Source organism: Suillus clintonianus (assembly GCF_016758775.1).
Source record: "Suillus clintonianus strain FC179 chromosome Unknown DEU56scaffold_14, whole genome shotgun sequence".
Lineage (NCBI taxonomy): Eukaryota > Fungi > Basidiomycota > Agaricomycetes > Boletales > Suillaceae > Suillus > Suillus clintonianus.
Window position 1 is genome coordinate 192,028 of NW_024539238.1, and position 15,042 is coordinate 207,069.

The 15,042-nt window shown below is 50.0% G+C and overlaps 7 protein-coding genes across 7 annotated transcripts; 3 read left to right on the plus strand and 4 right to left on the minus strand.

Moving 5' to 3' along the window:
- On the minus strand, positions 1-1,815 carry DEU56DRAFT_128139 (Endonuclease/exonuclease/phosphatase). Its single transcript, XM_041344682.1, has 2 exons — positions 359-1,815; positions 1-305 (listed from the first exon to the last, which is right to left on the minus strand). The coding sequence occupies exon 1, from the start codon at positions 1,438-1,440 to the stop codon at positions 370-372; it is 1,071 nt and encodes a 356-aa protein (XP_041211741.1). The 5' UTR covers positions 1,441-1,815; the 3' UTR covers positions 1-305; positions 359-369.
- On the minus strand, positions 1,524-3,702 carry DEU56DRAFT_784653 (protein disulfide isomerase). Its single transcript, XM_041352228.1, has 11 exons — positions 3,422-3,702; positions 3,351-3,365; positions 3,285-3,297; positions 3,102-3,234; positions 2,973-3,048; positions 2,744-2,922; positions 2,663-2,691; positions 2,391-2,603; positions 2,152-2,342; positions 1,593-2,091; positions 1,524-1,541 (listed from the first exon to the last, which is right to left on the minus strand). Exons 1-10 carry the CDS (start codon positions 3,547-3,549, stop codon positions 1,935-1,937), a joined length of 1,134 nt encoding a protein of 377 aa, XP_041211742.1. The 5' UTR covers positions 3,550-3,702; the 3' UTR covers positions 1,524-1,541; positions 1,593-1,934.
- On the plus strand, positions 3,662-5,453 carry DEU56DRAFT_128150 (ribosome biogenesis protein Sqt1). Its single transcript, XM_041344683.1, has 5 exons — positions 3,662-4,260; positions 4,312-4,384; positions 4,433-4,507; positions 4,566-4,945; positions 4,995-5,453. Exons 1-5 carry the CDS (start codon positions 3,775-3,777, stop codon positions 5,232-5,234), a joined length of 1,254 nt encoding a protein of 417 aa, XP_041211743.1. The 5' UTR covers positions 3,662-3,774; the 3' UTR covers positions 5,235-5,453.
- Positions 5,454-6,788: 1,335 nt separating this feature from the next.
- DEU56DRAFT_784662 (uncharacterized protein) lies at positions 6,789-8,283 on the plus strand. Its single transcript, XM_041352229.1, has 4 exons — positions 6,789-7,178; positions 7,236-7,797; positions 7,849-7,876; positions 7,933-8,283. Exons 1-4 carry the CDS (start codon positions 6,907-6,909, stop codon positions 8,091-8,093), a joined length of 1,023 nt encoding a protein of 340 aa, XP_041211744.1. The 5' UTR covers positions 6,789-6,906; the 3' UTR covers positions 8,094-8,283.
- DEU56DRAFT_128206 (uncharacterized protein) lies at positions 8,168-10,301 on the minus strand. The gene is made up of 10 exons (XM_041344684.1): positions 9,980-10,301; positions 9,758-9,926; positions 9,673-9,709; positions 9,419-9,615; positions 9,224-9,366; positions 9,135-9,175; positions 8,939-9,081; positions 8,734-8,888; positions 8,629-8,680; positions 8,168-8,576 (listed from the first exon to the last, which is right to left on the minus strand). Exons 1-10 carry the CDS (start codon positions 10,133-10,135, stop codon positions 8,374-8,376), a joined length of 1,296 nt encoding a protein of 431 aa, XP_041211745.1. The 5' UTR covers positions 10,136-10,301; the 3' UTR covers positions 8,168-8,373.
- A 467-nt stretch (positions 10,302-10,768) lies between these two features.
- On the plus strand, positions 10,769-12,977 carry DEU56DRAFT_784677 (uncharacterized protein). The gene is made up of 3 exons (XM_041352230.1): positions 10,769-10,892; positions 10,954-12,331; positions 12,395-12,977. The coding sequence occupies exons 2-3, from the start codon at positions 11,095-11,097 to the stop codon at positions 12,781-12,783; spliced, it is 1,626 nt and encodes a 541-aa protein (XP_041211746.1). The 5' UTR covers positions 10,769-10,892; positions 10,954-11,094; the 3' UTR covers positions 12,784-12,977.
- A 52-nt stretch (positions 12,978-13,029) lies between these two features.
- On the minus strand, positions 13,030-14,599 carry DEU56DRAFT_784683 (uncharacterized protein). The gene is made up of 2 exons (XM_041352231.1): positions 14,065-14,599; positions 13,030-14,007 (listed from the first exon to the last, which is right to left on the minus strand). The coding sequence occupies exons 1-2, from the start codon at positions 14,503-14,505 to the stop codon at positions 13,297-13,299; spliced, it is 1,152 nt and encodes a 383-aa protein (XP_041211747.1). The 5' UTR covers positions 14,506-14,599; the 3' UTR covers positions 13,030-13,296.
- Positions 14,600-15,042: the final 443 nt, after the last annotated feature.

Genomic DNA, 15,042 nt, shown 5'->3' on the forward strand with positions numbered 1-15,042 from the left:
TTTATTTGCCCGAATGTTTATTTACATCATCATTCTTCCAAACACGCCACGCCAACTCCACTTAAATTACTACGATAGCCAAGTACATACAAAAGTAAGTACTCCTGCAAGTACTTGGAATCATGAACCTAACGCATAGCTTTAACCTATAGCGAGTCTCTCATGGCTAGAATCAGTTTGGGGCTTTCGTTGGGGTCGACAAGTTCACTGGCGATGAACTTGAAGTTCGTTGAATCGTTGTTCGGCATGCCGTTGATAGCGTAAAAATACATCAGTTACTGATTCGTGCGTACGTCCGCAGTTCCCTAAGCATACGTTAGTGTTTTGGTCATGACCATTGCACCCTGTAAGTTCTCACCATTCATTATCTCAATCTTCCCGCACGATGTGCACGCGTGTAACCAACCCATAGTGGTCGCTCACCCATTTACCCCTCCCAATCGCTTCATCAATTCCTATCCTCTCTGGCTCATCCACTTTGAAGCCCTCTTGTCCGGTAGAGAGCACCTTGTCTAACCGGCCAGGTGCAAACCGCCCCGCAGGCTGATACCCCCAGGTAAAGCTTTCTTCGTCATCATCACCCCCCTCCCAGGCGTCATACAGCCCAGCCTCTTCCACGATCTTCTCGTCAGTAGGCCCGATAGCATTCATATCCCCTGCAACAATGCCTCCGAAGAGTCCCTTCCCATGCAATGCAGCTGCGATGAGTTTCAATTGCCTGGGGCGTGCTGTTGCCCCACTTGGCATAGATTCAAGATGCGTGTTTGCAATGCGCAGGGTCACGATGCCTCCTGATAGGCGAGGTTCGTCCTCGTGAGCTGGGATGCTCAGTTTAATATCAACGAACACGGCGTTGCGTTTCATCTCAGAGTTGCTGAATACGATGGTAGAGGCATTGACCACAGGAATTGTGCGGGAGACCAGCGTGACATTTCCATATTCTGCTTGATCTGGCCACTTGTCCACACTAGTGGGAACAACTATGAAATACCGTCGCACCCATTCGGCGTTGAGGATCTGCGTGAAAACGGACGCGTGTACCTCCTGCAACAGGATGCAACATGGGTCAGGTCGTTCATCAGCGGTCCTGCAGTCAAGAACGTGTTGCTGGATGTGGGAGAGGGCAGCAAGAAGCCGCTTCTTCTTATCAGCAGCTGCGAAGTCGATGTTCCAGGTCACGAGGCGGATGTCAGACGGCAGGGGCTCCCTAACGCCTCTGGCGCAGTTGGAAGTCTGGGCCCATCGCTTTTTGCGAGATGAATAGCGCACTGCGCGGAGTGGTATCGGGGCATCTGCCTCATGCCGCACACGCACCCTCACAGGCAGAGGAGGCGATTCGTCTGGCTCCGTCTCATAGAAGTCGGAGGGTGGGGAGGGTACGAACGCTTCATCGAAGTCGGAGGGCGGGGAAGGTATGAACGCATCACCGATATAAGACATCGCTGATTGAGTTAGAATACGGATGGTTGATCAAGTCTCAGGGCTACGATGCCCTATAGTGCGATGTCTGAGATGCAAGAGATGTCGGATGGTCCACTGTGGTCAGCAGGTGAGGCATGCTGTTTCAGAATGAATAACTAAGAATTAAGTAGCCACGCAATATTCCATGGTGATCGGTTAACGTTGATCCTCGAGGCTCCTTGAGGCCTTCTATTTTTCCGATGAGAAGTGCAACGTGCCCTTCAAAAATTGAAACCGAGTTCCAGTTTTGGTTCTTTCCACCGTAAAAACGCTGGGATAGGTCCGTTTCGCTACTGATTGCGTGGAGGAAATCACCGAAGGCGTGTATGGAAGCTCACGGTAGGCAGATCCAGCTTAGAACCGGTGAGCATAAAGCTCAGATTAATAGATAGCACCGACATAGCATGCAGATTAACAATATATATGTGTGTCCTTCATTACCACGCGCGTAGCAGGTGATCAAGCGTGCGACATCAAAGCTCAGCCGTGGCTCTGCCAATGACACTCTCAACCTTCTCCTGTGCCTCCTCTAACTTCTTGGCCACGAATGCACTCAGGACGTTGGCCTTGATCTTGATCTCATCGAGCTTCGCAGGTGATATCGTGCGCTTGCTGAGGATAGAAGCGAGGCTGATAAGAAGATATATCGGTCCATGATCAGTTGAATGCCCGCAGGTGTTACTAGCTTACCGCTTAGACTCCTTCTCGATATAGGATTCCCGGTCGTTTACAACTTTCTCCATAATACGGATGTAGTGTTTTGCCGTCTCGCCGAGCGATTCGGAGAGCGTCAAAGCCTCCTTGTAAATATAATCACGAGCGTCACCGGCAGCGCCCAAGAACTTCTGGGCAAGGGTATCGAGTTCCGCAATGCGGCCAGCCTGTACTTTTCAGCCCAATGTTTGATTACCGGTTCGCACGTGACACACCTCATCATTGAGACCACCACCAACAGCGCGCTGAGTTCCGCAGCGCTCGTTGAGGAAAGCAACAAACGCTTGTTCGGTGCGAGGGCCTTCATAAGCCTCAACTTCCTTTCCACCACGAGGGAAGAACTTGATGGTAGGGTAAGATGACACTCCGTAGCGACCAGCAATCTCCTTGTTCGGTTGTGCATCCGCGTCAATGTTGGCGACAATACACTACAGAGAAACAATGCTGATTAGCTGAAGCAGCAAGTAGATCATCGGGCAGTACGCACGGTGCTCTCTGGTTTGAAGTCAATCGCAACTTGCGTGCAAGTGTCAGGAAAATTATCAGATAAATAAAACTGGCACAATACCTTGTTCATAGATTGGCTTGAGGCTCTTGCAATGCCCGCACCATGGCGCGGTGAATGTGACAAGAACATCTTTTGTCTCGTCCAAGGCAACATCATCAAAGGAATGAACATCAAGGATCAAGGTTTCAGGGGGTGGTGGGGGCTTGATGTTCGATTTCACACCAGACTTCGTTGTGATGCTGAAAGAATACGTTAGCGCAGGGAGAGCCCATAAATGTGGTGAACATACAACGAAGCAAGGGCGTCAAGGTCGCGGCCGCCTTCATAAGGCTCGATGTTGCCTTTCTCGTCAAACCACTTCAAAGCTGCACTCGAATGATAAGTTTGACACTCGTATAAAATTCAGATAGTAACTTACTGGGGTATCCAGTGACACCGTATTTTTGTCCCAAAGATTTACCGACACCATCAGCGTCGACTTTGGCGACAACAACTTTGCCCTTTGCGTGCGCAAAGGCGTCTCCAAGTTGCTCATATATAGGAGCGAGGTTCTAGAGTGAGCATAAGTGTTTTGCTCTCGTGTTATCACAGGGGTACATACTTTGCAGTGACCACTATACCACGAGGTGTTCGTCAAAGAGAGTTCACATAAGAGTACACAACGTACCACCAAGGGGCAAAGCTGAAATTGGAAGTTTAGGAAACGATTTAGAGTTTTAGAAAGGCTGGCGAGCTCACAATTCAACCAAACCAGGCTTCCCTTTGCCAATTTCACTGTCAAAATTGTCTGGGTTGAGGTCGACAACGTTGGAGGCACTGACGCCAGCCAACAGTCCCGCGAAAAGAAGCGACAGCGACAGCTTCATGGTAGTTGGGCAATGGAAAAACACTGGGGTAACTGAAAGGCGACGTGGAGTTGTTGAGTTTTAAGTTAAAGAATCAATAATGTTGTGCCTTAGTCAGCGGCTTAGGACTGTGCTAGATAACCACGTGGTCATCATCTTTTCGTTATCGCGTAGCTTTACTCAGCCCGAGATTTCTCAGCAATCTCCTCCAAAACCACGCCGACCAACACCATCCAGAGGTTATCGATGGCGGCACCTCACGAAACAGAAGACTATATTGAAGAAGAAGACGGGGACGTGTTCATCGACTCGGGTGATGTCCTTGCAGAGGTTCCCGATGACGGCGACCATCTTATGGACGAGGATGATGAAGCAGACGACGGGGTTGGCGATCTTCCATCTGGGGACTCTGATGTGAAGGACAACTCGCTGCAGCACTTCACTACTCACAACGGCTCTGTGTTTGCTATATCATGTCATCCCACGGAACCGCTCGCAGTCTCCGGGGGTGAAGATGATCTTGGATACATATGGGATATTACGGACGGAGAAGTTATTGTGAAGCTGACTGGACACACGGATAGCGTATCCGGCGCTGCTTTCAGCAGCGACGGCCAGATGGTCGCGACTGGTGGAATGGATGGGAAGGTGAGGATATGGAGAAGAGTTGGCACAGTGAACTTCAGAAATTGGGAGTTCTTGACTGAGCTTCAGGGTCCAGATGAAGTGATTGTGAGTGTATAAATTATTTCCTCCGATTTTCATATATTGATAAGAATTCAGTGGCTACGCTGGCATCCCCGTGGATCAATTTTACTCGCTGGATCCAACGATTCTACAGTTTGGCTGTGGCAATGTATGTCAATGATATACAAGCCGCCCCCTGATCTACTCACGTAAACAGTGCCGTCGGGAAATACCATGCAGGTATTCGCTGGACACAGTGGTCCAGTTCAATGTGGAGAGTTCACACCCGATGGTAAGTCTGACTTACTGGAGCCAAAAAAAAAAGCAGCATCAATTTGTCGTTTAACTAGGCAAGCGGATAGTAACCGCCTCTGGGGACGGAACTCTCCTGTATTGGGATCCGCGGTCGCCAACTCCATTGTTTAAACTTACACCACAAGACGCCCGTTTTGATCTCGAGAACATTACATCTCTTGCAATAAATGCCTCTTCTACGCTCGCAGTTGTAGGTGGAACATCTGGGAGTGTGCGTGTAGTAAGTCTCAGCAAGGGTGAGGTTGTCGGTGCCCTTGGGGGGCATGCTGAGGGGGAGAGTGTTGAAGCTGTGCAATTTGTCGATCTCACTGGATCGGGAAGCAGCCCTGGCGTTGTAGTCACTGGGGGGACTGATGGAAAAGCGTGTGTATGGGACCTCTCCACAATGAGACTCCGCGCAACTCTCAAGCATCAGGTAAATTCACGTTTTTTATTGGAAGGCTGTTGTGCTGACACTCTTCAAGGATGCTGTAACTTCTCTGTTGACTCACCCGGCACCAAAAAGTCACTTGATAGTGTCGGCGTCCGCAGACAACACGCTCCGTACGTGGGATGCTCGCACTGGCGCACTAGTCAAGGAGCACACTGGGCACCATGGCCCAATACTCAGCGCGTCTCTGGGACTCCAGGGTTCCGTGGTTGTTAGCGGTGGGGATGATTCGGCTTGCCTAGTCTTCACAACGGAGGTCGACGAGTCAGGATAGAGCTCACATTTATGAATAACCTGCCAATCTGTCAGGTCGCCATGTCATCTAACGTTCCTGGCACACCACAAAATAATACCCTTGTACTATCCAATTAGAATCATAAATAGTTCGAGAGCATGTGGCTTGAGTTATACCCTGCAAGTACTGCGATTAGACGACTCAGATCTTGGGCCCTCCCATGCCAGCCGGTTGTTTAACCTCCATCGTCCTGATTCCGGTCGAGTAAACAGATAGTAGGAGCAACAAGGAATTGAATGGGAATGTAGCGGCTGGGTGACCAGGCCAACTCGTGCTGCTAAGGTCTAAGTTTGTCTTGTGAAGTTGGTTCCCTACACTTCGAATCTTGACAACTCAGCTTCAATCGCCGTGTCCTTCCCATCGGCATCACCACCTGCACTTGATATCTCATCGTCAGTATCTGCTGCGAACAATAGATGGAATTCAGTGGGTATTTCCAATATTGCCTCCGACTGGGCACATTGGTTTGTTCCTGCTGTGAATTGCAGGGCGTGACATCTTGGTTGTGGGCATTGAATTTCGAACGTACCTTGATTTCGTCTCACATTGAACTCTCAAAGTACACAATCGCCAATAGGAAGATTCCAGTGTAGTTTCGTAGCATTGGCAAAGTGCACAAAACTATATTGATCCCAGGAATTGTGGTAGAAAAGGGGCGCCAATAAAACGAAGACTACATGATCATGACATGGTCATTCATCATAACTGTCTGATGAGGTGCTACAGCGCTCAGTGATTGCGGATGAGTTTCGACCTCGGGGTTGCCTAGGCTCGTGACCAGCCTGGTGTATACTTCCACGGATACTTGACTACGTCAAATAAATCTTAGCATCCCAAATTAACGCATTCCGTCAATTTGAGATGCTAAGATTCAAACTGGTTACGAGTCTGGGGGTTGCAAGTGACTAGTGTTAGAAACACGCTCAGTGTTGGGAAGCATGCAAACACGATGTAGACGAAGTACTTATGGACGAGAAGACGGAGATTGAAAACGTAAACGAAGGGGCGAGGTTGCCCCAACCCCAAACATAATGCTAATCGCAGACGTTCCTTCTTGGAACGATTCTCCAACAACTAGAACGTCTGGCTCAGCTGTTACCTGCGCATGCCATCAACGACTCGCATATCCAGCCTGCGGTGGCACATGCCACAGGTGCCATACTGAGATTTCTTGAGGAGATTTGTATAGAAGCGTGTTTGGGCTGCGATGTTGTGTAGCGCGAAGGAGGCCACAATTTGATCCATGATTGTTCCGCGCGACATAAATCCAGCTGTGAACGCGTCCAGAGTCTTCATTTGCTTTCCTTCGCGGGTGGCAGCATCCAAAAGACAGGTGACGATGAAGCCATTCGGATCGGTGTGACCCCCGCCGAGGACTCCGTGCTTACACTGACATGCAGTCTTGTTGGTTTTCAAGTTTGCTATAGCAGCAGAGAGTAAATGAAACTTACTGGTAAATACTTCAATCAACGTTTAAGTTAGTAATTAAGTTAAGTACTAATTTGTAGTCGTCCGTCGCAGCCACACGCGGCAGGGTCGCAGGCTACCCACGATAACTCAATCATCGATTTCCTGTGCTTGATACTTGTACTCGGATATACACCATCTAACGCGTTTACAGGAGTCCAGGTGTTGATTTTGATCGACGGACATGTACAACGGCTTCCAAGCTGATAGTAATAACCCGTTCTTGAATGATGCTGCCCCCGCACACGCCCGCTTCCCCGATATCTCTGCATCGGCCCATCCACAGTCGCCGCAGCAGGTAGGCTACCAGTCCTACGACACCGGTTATCAGCAGCAGCCCCAGTTCCAGCAGCAACAGTATCCGCAGTTTCAAGGACAGACACCCTCAGGCTATCATGATCATCAGCCACAGCAATACCAACAGAGTCAGTATGCGTCTACGTCGTACGGCTTTGGGTATGTCGATCGTATATGGCAATTGTTCAGCATACTGACTTTTCTATGTTTCACCAGACAACTTGGCCCACAGTTGACCGGCGTGCCTTTCCAGCCATCTGGTCATTATGGACAACAGCCAATGTCCCAGCAGCCTTACCAGCAATATCCCAACGGATACCAGAACCAGTATGCTCAACAGCAACAGCAGCAGCAGCAGCAACAACATCAACAACAACAGCAACAACAGCATCAGCAACAGCAACAGCAATACGGAGGCTACCAGCCTCAGCAGCAAACCCCAAGTTACCTCTCTGAGTTCGACCCATACGCATCGCGCCCCACCCCATCACACAACAGGTCCCAGTCCCAGCCAACTAGCCTTGCGAGCCAGAATCCTGGCGGCGTGATGCACCCTCGGGATTATATCCGCCAGCATAAAGCTGAACTAGAGGCTTGGGATCCTTACGCGTGGAAGCAGATGTTTAACGCCTGTGATGCGCTCAGCGCAGCCTGGCTTACACGCAAGCAAGAGGCGGAGAGGATGGCGCAGCAGATGGGTGGGTACGGCGCACCGGGTGTGTTCAATCCAACATCTGGTTATCAGGCGTATGGCAGCGAACTTCAGAGGTGGCAAGAGGTAATTGCTTCCTCATCAAATGGCTTTGCACTTGCTTACCCATTCCTCCAGACTGTGAAAGAAGCTAACTCAAATCATGGTAATCTCTACCATCTGCTGCGAGTCTTGCTAGTGTTCATCGTGCACTTTCTACAGATACCATCGCGGCCTCTGCATTTCAGCTGAAAGAGGTTCACTCCTCTTATAGACAGTCAGCAGATGCTGTGAGCAAGCGACGCGTGCGCGAATCTTGCAATGCGGCACTGACGAACTTGCCTGACTGGCCTGCACCATTAAACGCCAATCAGCTTTGGTAGAATCTCTTCACCTCGCTCTGGGATTATCAAAGGAATTTATGTTTTGGAACTTTACGATCATTTACGCGATATGCTGTTGTATTTCCAAGTGTTGTATTTCTTGAAGCAAAGGTGGCTCTTATATACTGATCTGCGTAGGTGAACAGCTCTTAGACAAAATCTCAACATTTTGCCAGTCCGGCCCGACACCTCCCAAACGCTCCCAAGCTTATGACCTTATGTATTGAATTCGTCTTAATACTAGTCTTACAAGAACGTCTATCTCGGTCATAGGTAATATTCACGCAACTTGGATTGGTAGCCCCATCGCAACTCGTGCAATAGGCTCTTTCACATCTGCATCGACGCCCAAGCCAACGTATGTGGTACTCGGCTTGTCCTTGACAAAATCGGGAGGGTTGATGCCCGCGAGGAACGTCTCTGCTTGTTTCTTGACATACTCCGTATTCATGGGCGTCTGTGGGACCGCGCCGATGTACATCACTGAAATATATCGGTTTGCATCGGTGTGATCATTAAGGAATTCAGAGCGCACCTGCTGAATCTTGGGCACCGGTGTGCTCTTCCTCGACGGAGTGTACAACATCCTGCGGATTGTTCTGGTATGAGCAGTAATAGAATGCAACAGAAGAAGACATACGCAGTGCCAGAAAACCATATCTCCTGGGTTGACCTTCGGCACGGACGTCATGGTCTTCTCAAGCCTGAGGTGTGGATGCTGTTCCGGGGTCGGACGCGGACCAGAGAATCCGTCTGGCATGATTAAGATACCAGGGAAATCGGGGGTTGAGATGTCTTTCGGTGAAGTTAGCTTGGGCTAACGACGTCCAAATAAGTAGACGCACCAAATACCCAACTCTCTGGCTTGAGGATATCCTCTGAGTCGATCGGGACAGTGGGGCGGAAGAATGGACGGAGAATAGTGTATGCATTTGAAAGAAGGAGGTCGGGGAACACCCGGAGCGTTCCTTGAGTCGGAGCAGCCTCACTGAAATCACGACCGCGTGAGGTTTGCTTTAAGATTTTTCACAAGATACCAACCTCATGGCCAACCAGCCTTGATAGGACCTGAATATGGTCGCCTAAAACAATGAAGACTAGATAGCTACAAGGATAAAGGGGTCACCTACTTGTCCTGGTCTACCATATAACGAGCTACGGGCATCCAGACGGCCCTCAAGCTCATATGGATCATGCGCGCGCCAGTTACCACTGAGAATATCAGCGTAGCATTTACGGAAGCTTTCATCTTCCCAGCGCTCGATTGCACCACCTTGCGTACGCTCAGCTGTTCAAATTAATTAATGTGGTATCGTGCAACGCACCATCGACGTGAGGGGGGAACCTGTTCCATCCTGGGCCAGGATGACGAATACGGAATCGGTCGGCATACACGAGGGGAACGTTGAGGTCAACGCCCTCAAGTGGCTTGCCTGACTTGACATGGTACTGCTGGTTTAGCCATGCGGAAGCTTTAAGGACATTAGGGTGTGCGCGAGCTTGCACTTGTGAACGTGTCCAGCTAAAAGAGTGATTTTAACATCTCTCAAAAGATAAAAGATTGCAAAAACATGCTTACTACAGCATGAAAAATTGCTTGTCCTGCTCAGGAAATCCTGATTTGCCGCGTCAATAACTTATTACCCGGATCATCCAGTCCATACCTTGAACATGGGGATTAGCTTTGACGAAGTCATCAAGGGCATTTTTCCACCCAATGGCTTCATTATCATCGACAACATCCTTGATCACGACGGTGCCTTTGCGTCGAATAACATCGAGTTCCTCAGTGGTGAGCTTAGCAAGGTCCTCGTATTTGACTTGGGGGATATACTGTCCACTGTCAGTTTGCATCAAAGCAAGGAGGTATGATAATGGGCGCTCACATCCGGGCCAACTTCGGCAATCTCTGCGGTACGCTTGTTAAGCTCTTGGATGAGATCCTTCCAAGATTCTGTGAGACGCTTTTCATAGTCGGGAGTAGCCTCGACTATCTGGCGCTTCAAGTCAACAAATCGCTCTGGCCATGAATTGCTCTGCATCTTGCTGGGGAGAATGTAGAAACCTGCAACAAAGAATAACTTCAAGCAACCTCGAGCTTATATCCTCCTCGTGATAGGAGAATGTCCATGTTTACGGAGTAAAGTCGGACATTTACCAACGTCACGGGTACATGACGAAGCATTCTCGGTGCTTCAACGTACTATAATTGGGTCCATTGGGCTGGTAGGATGAGTGGTAAGGGGCCCGAAATGATACGATGTTATCGAGGTAAGAACAGGACGGCCCGGTGGGCTTTAGATTGGTCCGATAACAAGGTGCTGCAATTCACCATTCATGCAGCGGAGCATGGATGCATCTATACAACATAAAATTAGACCGAACACTGGAACTTCGCGCTGTAACGGAAAAGACCGCACGTCAAGCGCGCGAGCAATTTTCTCAGGCCTATAGATTGAACGTTCGTTCGAATGAGTTTCTGAGAAGGTTTAAGTTTAGTTTTACACCACAATAATACCTTGCTGTTCACTTGCTGCACGAGGACTAGTGCAGTGTCCCGTAGGCAGACCCCTGAAGGCGGGACCTGGCGGGTGAACTGGGCTAAGTCAAGTAGTAGAGCTTAATACTCCGAATTCCGAGTCATTTACAGTACCACGTGATCGTATTATGTTTGGTGATGTTTGACTTAACCGCCAAATTCTTTGCGTCTGATCAGACGTTGTCGCCATCGACCTCAACAGCGAGCTCATCTTGTTTTCAACTGTTTGCTTTCTTTGCTGTAAAAACCACCTCATGCTTGTGAGCCGAACTTTTTTGGCTTGACGGTCCTCATCATTGACCTATCGCGTTTCCGATCTAGTCATAACCTTGAAATCGTGTTCGATCACTGTCATCTGGAATTATTCGATATCCATCGATACATCCACAGAACAGCTCTGTTAAGGTGCCCCTCTCTGTAAATTCCACAGCTCATTAACCCACACAACCTGCAAGTTGCAGCATGTTTGACGATGACGAAGACTCTCTCTTTGGCTCGCCGCCTCCGTCTCCAGTTAGAGGTAGGTCACCGGCGTTTCCCGCTCAAGCAGCCCAAGAGAAGGGCACAGGCATAACACAAAATGTGGGGGCCATTGCACTTCCTGGTTCCCATATGTCATGTTCTGAACTACCAGCCGACCTACTAGCCTTGCCGTTCGGCGGCTTTAGCACTCGCGAGCCCCCTCCCTCGCATGCACCGCCAGCGCAAAACGCCTTGCAAGCGCATTTGACACAATCGCCTCGTGTTGCCTCATCGGGCCCTTCTTCAATATCGCGCCCCTCTTCGAGGGCTACGGGAAAACGGAAATCAACGAAATCGCAATCAGCGACTCCCCGTCCTGCACCCCCACCTATACCGTTCCCTGGCCCAGATGAACCACTACCTTCTAATTTCTTGCGAAGCCAGGAAGCGTTATTGGGCATCGCTGGCCTCGTCGGAAACGTGAAGCCCACCAGCCTTCCACAACAAACAATCCGTGGATCTACGCCTTCTAACCCTATCATTATCGAGGAATTGGATCCAACACGCCTGTCTCATTTCGATTTTAGTCAGTTCACGCCAGTCAATGGAGAAGATGCCATCACCTCCCTCATCAGACAGCAAAGTATCTTTCCCGTATTATCAAGCATAGTAAAACTCCTAGGCAACTCTCCAGCTGCGTCTGCACAACCACCATCTACCCATGATCGACCGTCTTCACACTCATCCAGTGTGCCCGCAGCGACCGGTCCACCCCCACTGAAACGTCGCAAACTCACAAGCGTCCCTGCTGGTGCAGTGGAGTGGGACGTGCCCTACCCATTTCCTGAAGGCGAGGGTCCTGAGGCATATCACGCTACATGGGAGCGGGAGCGTGCCAGGCATCTGATTACGCAGCTTGTGGAGTCGATCAAGGCTGCTTCCGATCCATCTCCGATTGATGTCGATCACATTCCATCATCATCTTCGCAGTCACCCACGCACGCGTCTGAACCCTCAAGGTTCACGTTGTCACCATCTCCTGTATCACATACAACTACCAATACCTTTCAGCAAATAATTTCCGACTGCACTATCGACCCTGCACTTCTTGCTATTTCTGTTCCCCCATCAACCACATACAATGCATTTTCCCCGGTTCCCGCACTCGTTCATTCTCCAATCACATCCACCGATTCGTCTGATGGCGCTCTCACCCCGCCTGCATATAATGATCAAGGTGCATTTTCCCAAGGTAGTAGGGTGGCTGAAAATGCTCACCTGTTTCACGCGAATGGCGTAGATTCAGTGGCTGCTGCCAAAATGTTGCTGCAATTCGCTGCTAAACCTGCTGTACCTTCGCCTGCTCCCTCGCATATAGACATATCGCCGACAGTGCATATGCCATATCCTCAAACTGCACCATCCCATTTCTCGGCATTAACGCACCTGCAGCCACTCCCTCTTCAAATATCTCGCTCGCCGTCGGCCCAATCCACACACAAATCAATTCCTACTATTCCTCGGCGCGCCGGGTTCAAGGCGGTTCATAAAGATGATATACTTCAGCGCGCACGGGAGCGTCGGCGACAGATCGTCGGGGAGATCGAGCGGGCAAAGGTGGAGTTATGGGAGACAAGTATTGAGGGAGGGGTGTTGGGGCATTTGATGAAGGATCCGATGCTGTCTTGATACTAGTTGCTTCGATATTCGAAATGTATTGCAGCAAGTATAAAACGAACTTAATAGCTGCGGTTGCTGCTCGTCATCATGAGTTGGCAGCGCGTATTTTGGGAAAGTCGCTCAGCTCATTTCTATATAACTGCCTGCTGCTGTCCTCGGATTTGTGTCGAATTCCCACCAAGTGCCTGTCAGCTCACATCGACATTATCGTACAAAATACATACATTAGCAATTCAATATTTCTGCTAGTACCCTGATCATCATACATACTGGAGTACAGTAGTTAAAAAGAGCGAATATGAAACACAAAGAGTAAGACGTAGAACATAAGTGTCACTTGAAGAAACACCAGAGTCAAAATAAGACCATCATACCTCGGTCAATACTGCACCACCCATTCTGCTGCTCATAAGGCTTCCACCGGGACTGCAGGAACAAAGGCCGTGGTGGGAACTTCATCTACAACGGGCACTTGTGCGCAAGACCGCAGAGGTAAACATTCCCCGGCTCCGACAGGCTGACCTACATTGCGTAAACAGGCGCAATAACAGAGTCTGCCTTCCTGGCGTGGGCACGGCTCCTTCGCTCCTCCACGCCTTTCTCAAGCTCTTCCAGAGCTTGCTTTACGCGAGCCACAACTGCGCGCCTTGCGCCTCTCACTACCTGTGATCCGAAGCTGGGGACGTTGTCCAAGTCTGTGAGGAGTAACGAAAGCGCATGCTCCTGAGCACGGAGAGGTGCGTTAATCGGGGTGTAGGTCAATGCGAATACATCAGCGGTATCGAGGGCTGAGTAAACTGGGGACGGCGACTGCGAAGGAGAGAAATCGAGCTCGGCAGGGAAATGGAAGTCAGCGAGGAGGGTATCAAGACGGGAGGCAACGGAAGTGATTTGGGAAAGGGAAGAGGCGACCTTGGCTGGAGATGCAGAAGGCTCTTCGGTGTCAGAGTCAGGAAACTCCTTGACTTTTCCTTTTCCTTCCTGGGAAGTTGTGGTTTCCTCCCTGTTGACGTTGACAGGCGTAGGGTCAGCAGTCTGGGCGGCAGGTGATGGTACGGGATCACGTTTGACAGGTGCTTCGGTCGAAGTGCCTTCAGAGAGACAGGCAAGGATCGACTGGAGTGTATCGCGCACTTCAGCCCGGTATTCTGCCATAAGACGGAGCTCTGCCATAAACATGTCCTTGAGCGAAGGCTCGTCCTGGATAGGGACCTTGGAGGTGGAAGCTGGGGCCTGGGTGGGGATTATGGTAAGTCACCAGGCAGAGTTACTGGACAAGTGAGAACATACAGGATCAAGGAAGGTCTCGGCTTCTGCCAGGAAGTTCTCAGCATTTGCGCGGTGGCGGGCAAAGAGTTGTTCCTCCTCGAGTTGAGCGTGGAAAGCAGCAAAATTCTGCCACTTTCGGATACTGGCCTCGCGTTCACGATCGCGGATAGCGTGGTCCTGCAGGATTTCAGCTAACTGGCAGGCCCTGCAACAGTAGGACGGGAACCCGGTGTAAAAATCCTTCTTCCCATCCTCTGGCATACGGGTACGCAGGACATCTCGGATGCGCATCATGCGCTGCTGGTTGGAAAACTCATCGTACTCTGGGGTATGGAGAACATTTGGGGTGGGCTGATTCCCAAGGTGCTGCTGGTAATGCAGAGCTAATGCACGTTCACGTTGCTCTGCGAGAGGATGGAGCGGGCGGGAGCGGGAGTAGTCGGAGGAAGAGTAGGGGCACATGAAGACGGGTGTAGTGAAGAAACAATGTGAATACGCGATTAGGATGGGTTGATGAGTTGGTGAGAGATTCCATGTTGAGCACTAAACTTATATGGCTAGGTGATGTGGGCTTGTAGACTGTGGATGAACGACGAATCCCTTTGTGAACTGTGCACGAATGATGAATCCCTTTGTGAGCAGACGTGCGTGGGGAAATCGCGACCGCGCTTTGTAGAAATTAGTGTTTTTCATTGATATTCTCGAAGGTCACCATTACTGTCACAATGCAATGGGCAAGCAATATTTCGCTCATACGACGACTGCTCTTGAGAACAATGCTCAAGCGCTCAGTAGCCACTGATCAAGCGACTGATGGTCTCGAACAAAGAACATGCCTCCTTCATCATTTGCAATTGAACGGTTCACGACCTGCAGAATGATCCTACTGCGAATGGTGGATGAGCCACATGTAACATAATGTTTTACTTACTTCCTTGTAGTAAACGCAACCAAATGCTGGAGCCACTTCCCCGGGCGTTGGAAAACCCGTTGTGAAGC

Excerpts from the sequence above, each read along its gene's own strand:
- DEU56DRAFT_784677 (XM_041352230.1), top strand. The coding sequence starts at position 11,095 with ATGTTTGACGATGACGAAGACTCTCTCTTTGGCTCGCCGCCTCCGTCT. Across the intron at positions 12,332-12,394 it reads GCCTGCATATAATGATCAAG|ATTCAGTGGCTGCTGCCAAA; the intron begins GTGCATTTTCCC and ends CGAATGGCGTAG.
- DEU56DRAFT_784683 (XM_041352231.1), bottom strand. The coding sequence starts at position 14,505 with ATGTGCCCCTACTCTTCCTCCGACTACTCCCGCTCCCGCCCGCTCCAT. Across the intron at positions 14,008-14,064 it reads CCGAGACCTTCCTTGATCCT|GCCCCAGCTTCCACCTCCAA; the intron begins GTATGTTCTCAC and ends ATCCCCACCCAG.
- DEU56DRAFT_128139 (XM_041344682.1), bottom strand. The coding sequence starts at position 1,440 with ATGTCTTATATCGGTGATGCGTTCATACCTTCCCCGCCCTCCGACTTC.
- DEU56DRAFT_784662 (XM_041352229.1), top strand. The coding sequence starts at position 6,907 with ATGTACAACGGCTTCCAAGCTGATAGTAATAACCCGTTCTTGAATGAT. Across the intron at positions 7,179-7,235 it reads TCTACGTCGTACGGCTTTGG|ACAACTTGGCCCACAGTTGA; the intron begins GTATGTCGATCG and ends ATGTTTCACCAG. Across the intron at positions 7,877-7,932 it reads AGAAGCTAACTCAAATCATG|ATACCATCGCGGCCTCTGCA; the intron begins GTAATCTCTACC and ends CACTTTCTACAG.
- DEU56DRAFT_128150 (XM_041344683.1), top strand. The coding sequence starts at position 3,775 with ATGGCGGCACCTCACGAAACAGAAGACTATATTGAAGAAGAAGACGGG. Across the intron at positions 4,261-4,311 it reads AGGGTCCAGATGAAGTGATT|TGGCTACGCTGGCATCCCCG; the intron begins GTGAGTGTATAA and ends ATAAGAATTCAG. Across the intron at positions 4,946-4,994 it reads GCGCAACTCTCAAGCATCAG|GATGCTGTAACTTCTCTGTT; the intron begins GTAAATTCACGT and ends ACACTCTTCAAG.
- DEU56DRAFT_784653 (XM_041352228.1), bottom strand. The coding sequence starts at position 3,549 with ATGAAGCTGTCGCTGTCGCTTCTTTTCGCGGGACTGTTGGCTGGCGTC. Across the intron at positions 2,923-2,972 it reads CTTGACGCCCTTGCTTCGTT|CATCACAACGAAGTCTGGTG; the intron begins GTATGTTCACCA and ends GTATTCTTTCAG. Across the intron at positions 2,692-2,743 it reads CAAGCCAATCTATGAACAAG|TTGCGATTGACTTCAAACCA; the intron begins GTATTGTGCCAG and ends CTTGCACGCAAG.
- DEU56DRAFT_128206 (XM_041344684.1), bottom strand. The coding sequence starts at position 10,135 with ATGCAGAGCAATTCATGGCCAGAGCGATTTGTTGACTTGAAGCGCCAG. Across the intron at positions 9,710-9,757 it reads AGCTAATCCCCATGTTCAAG|GATTTCCTGAGCAGGACAAG; the intron begins GTATGGACTGGA and ends GCGGCAAATCAG. Across the intron at positions 8,681-8,733 it reads ATATGGTTTTCTGGCACTGC|GATGTTGTACACTCCGTCGA; the intron begins GTATGTCTTCTT and ends AACAATCCGCAG.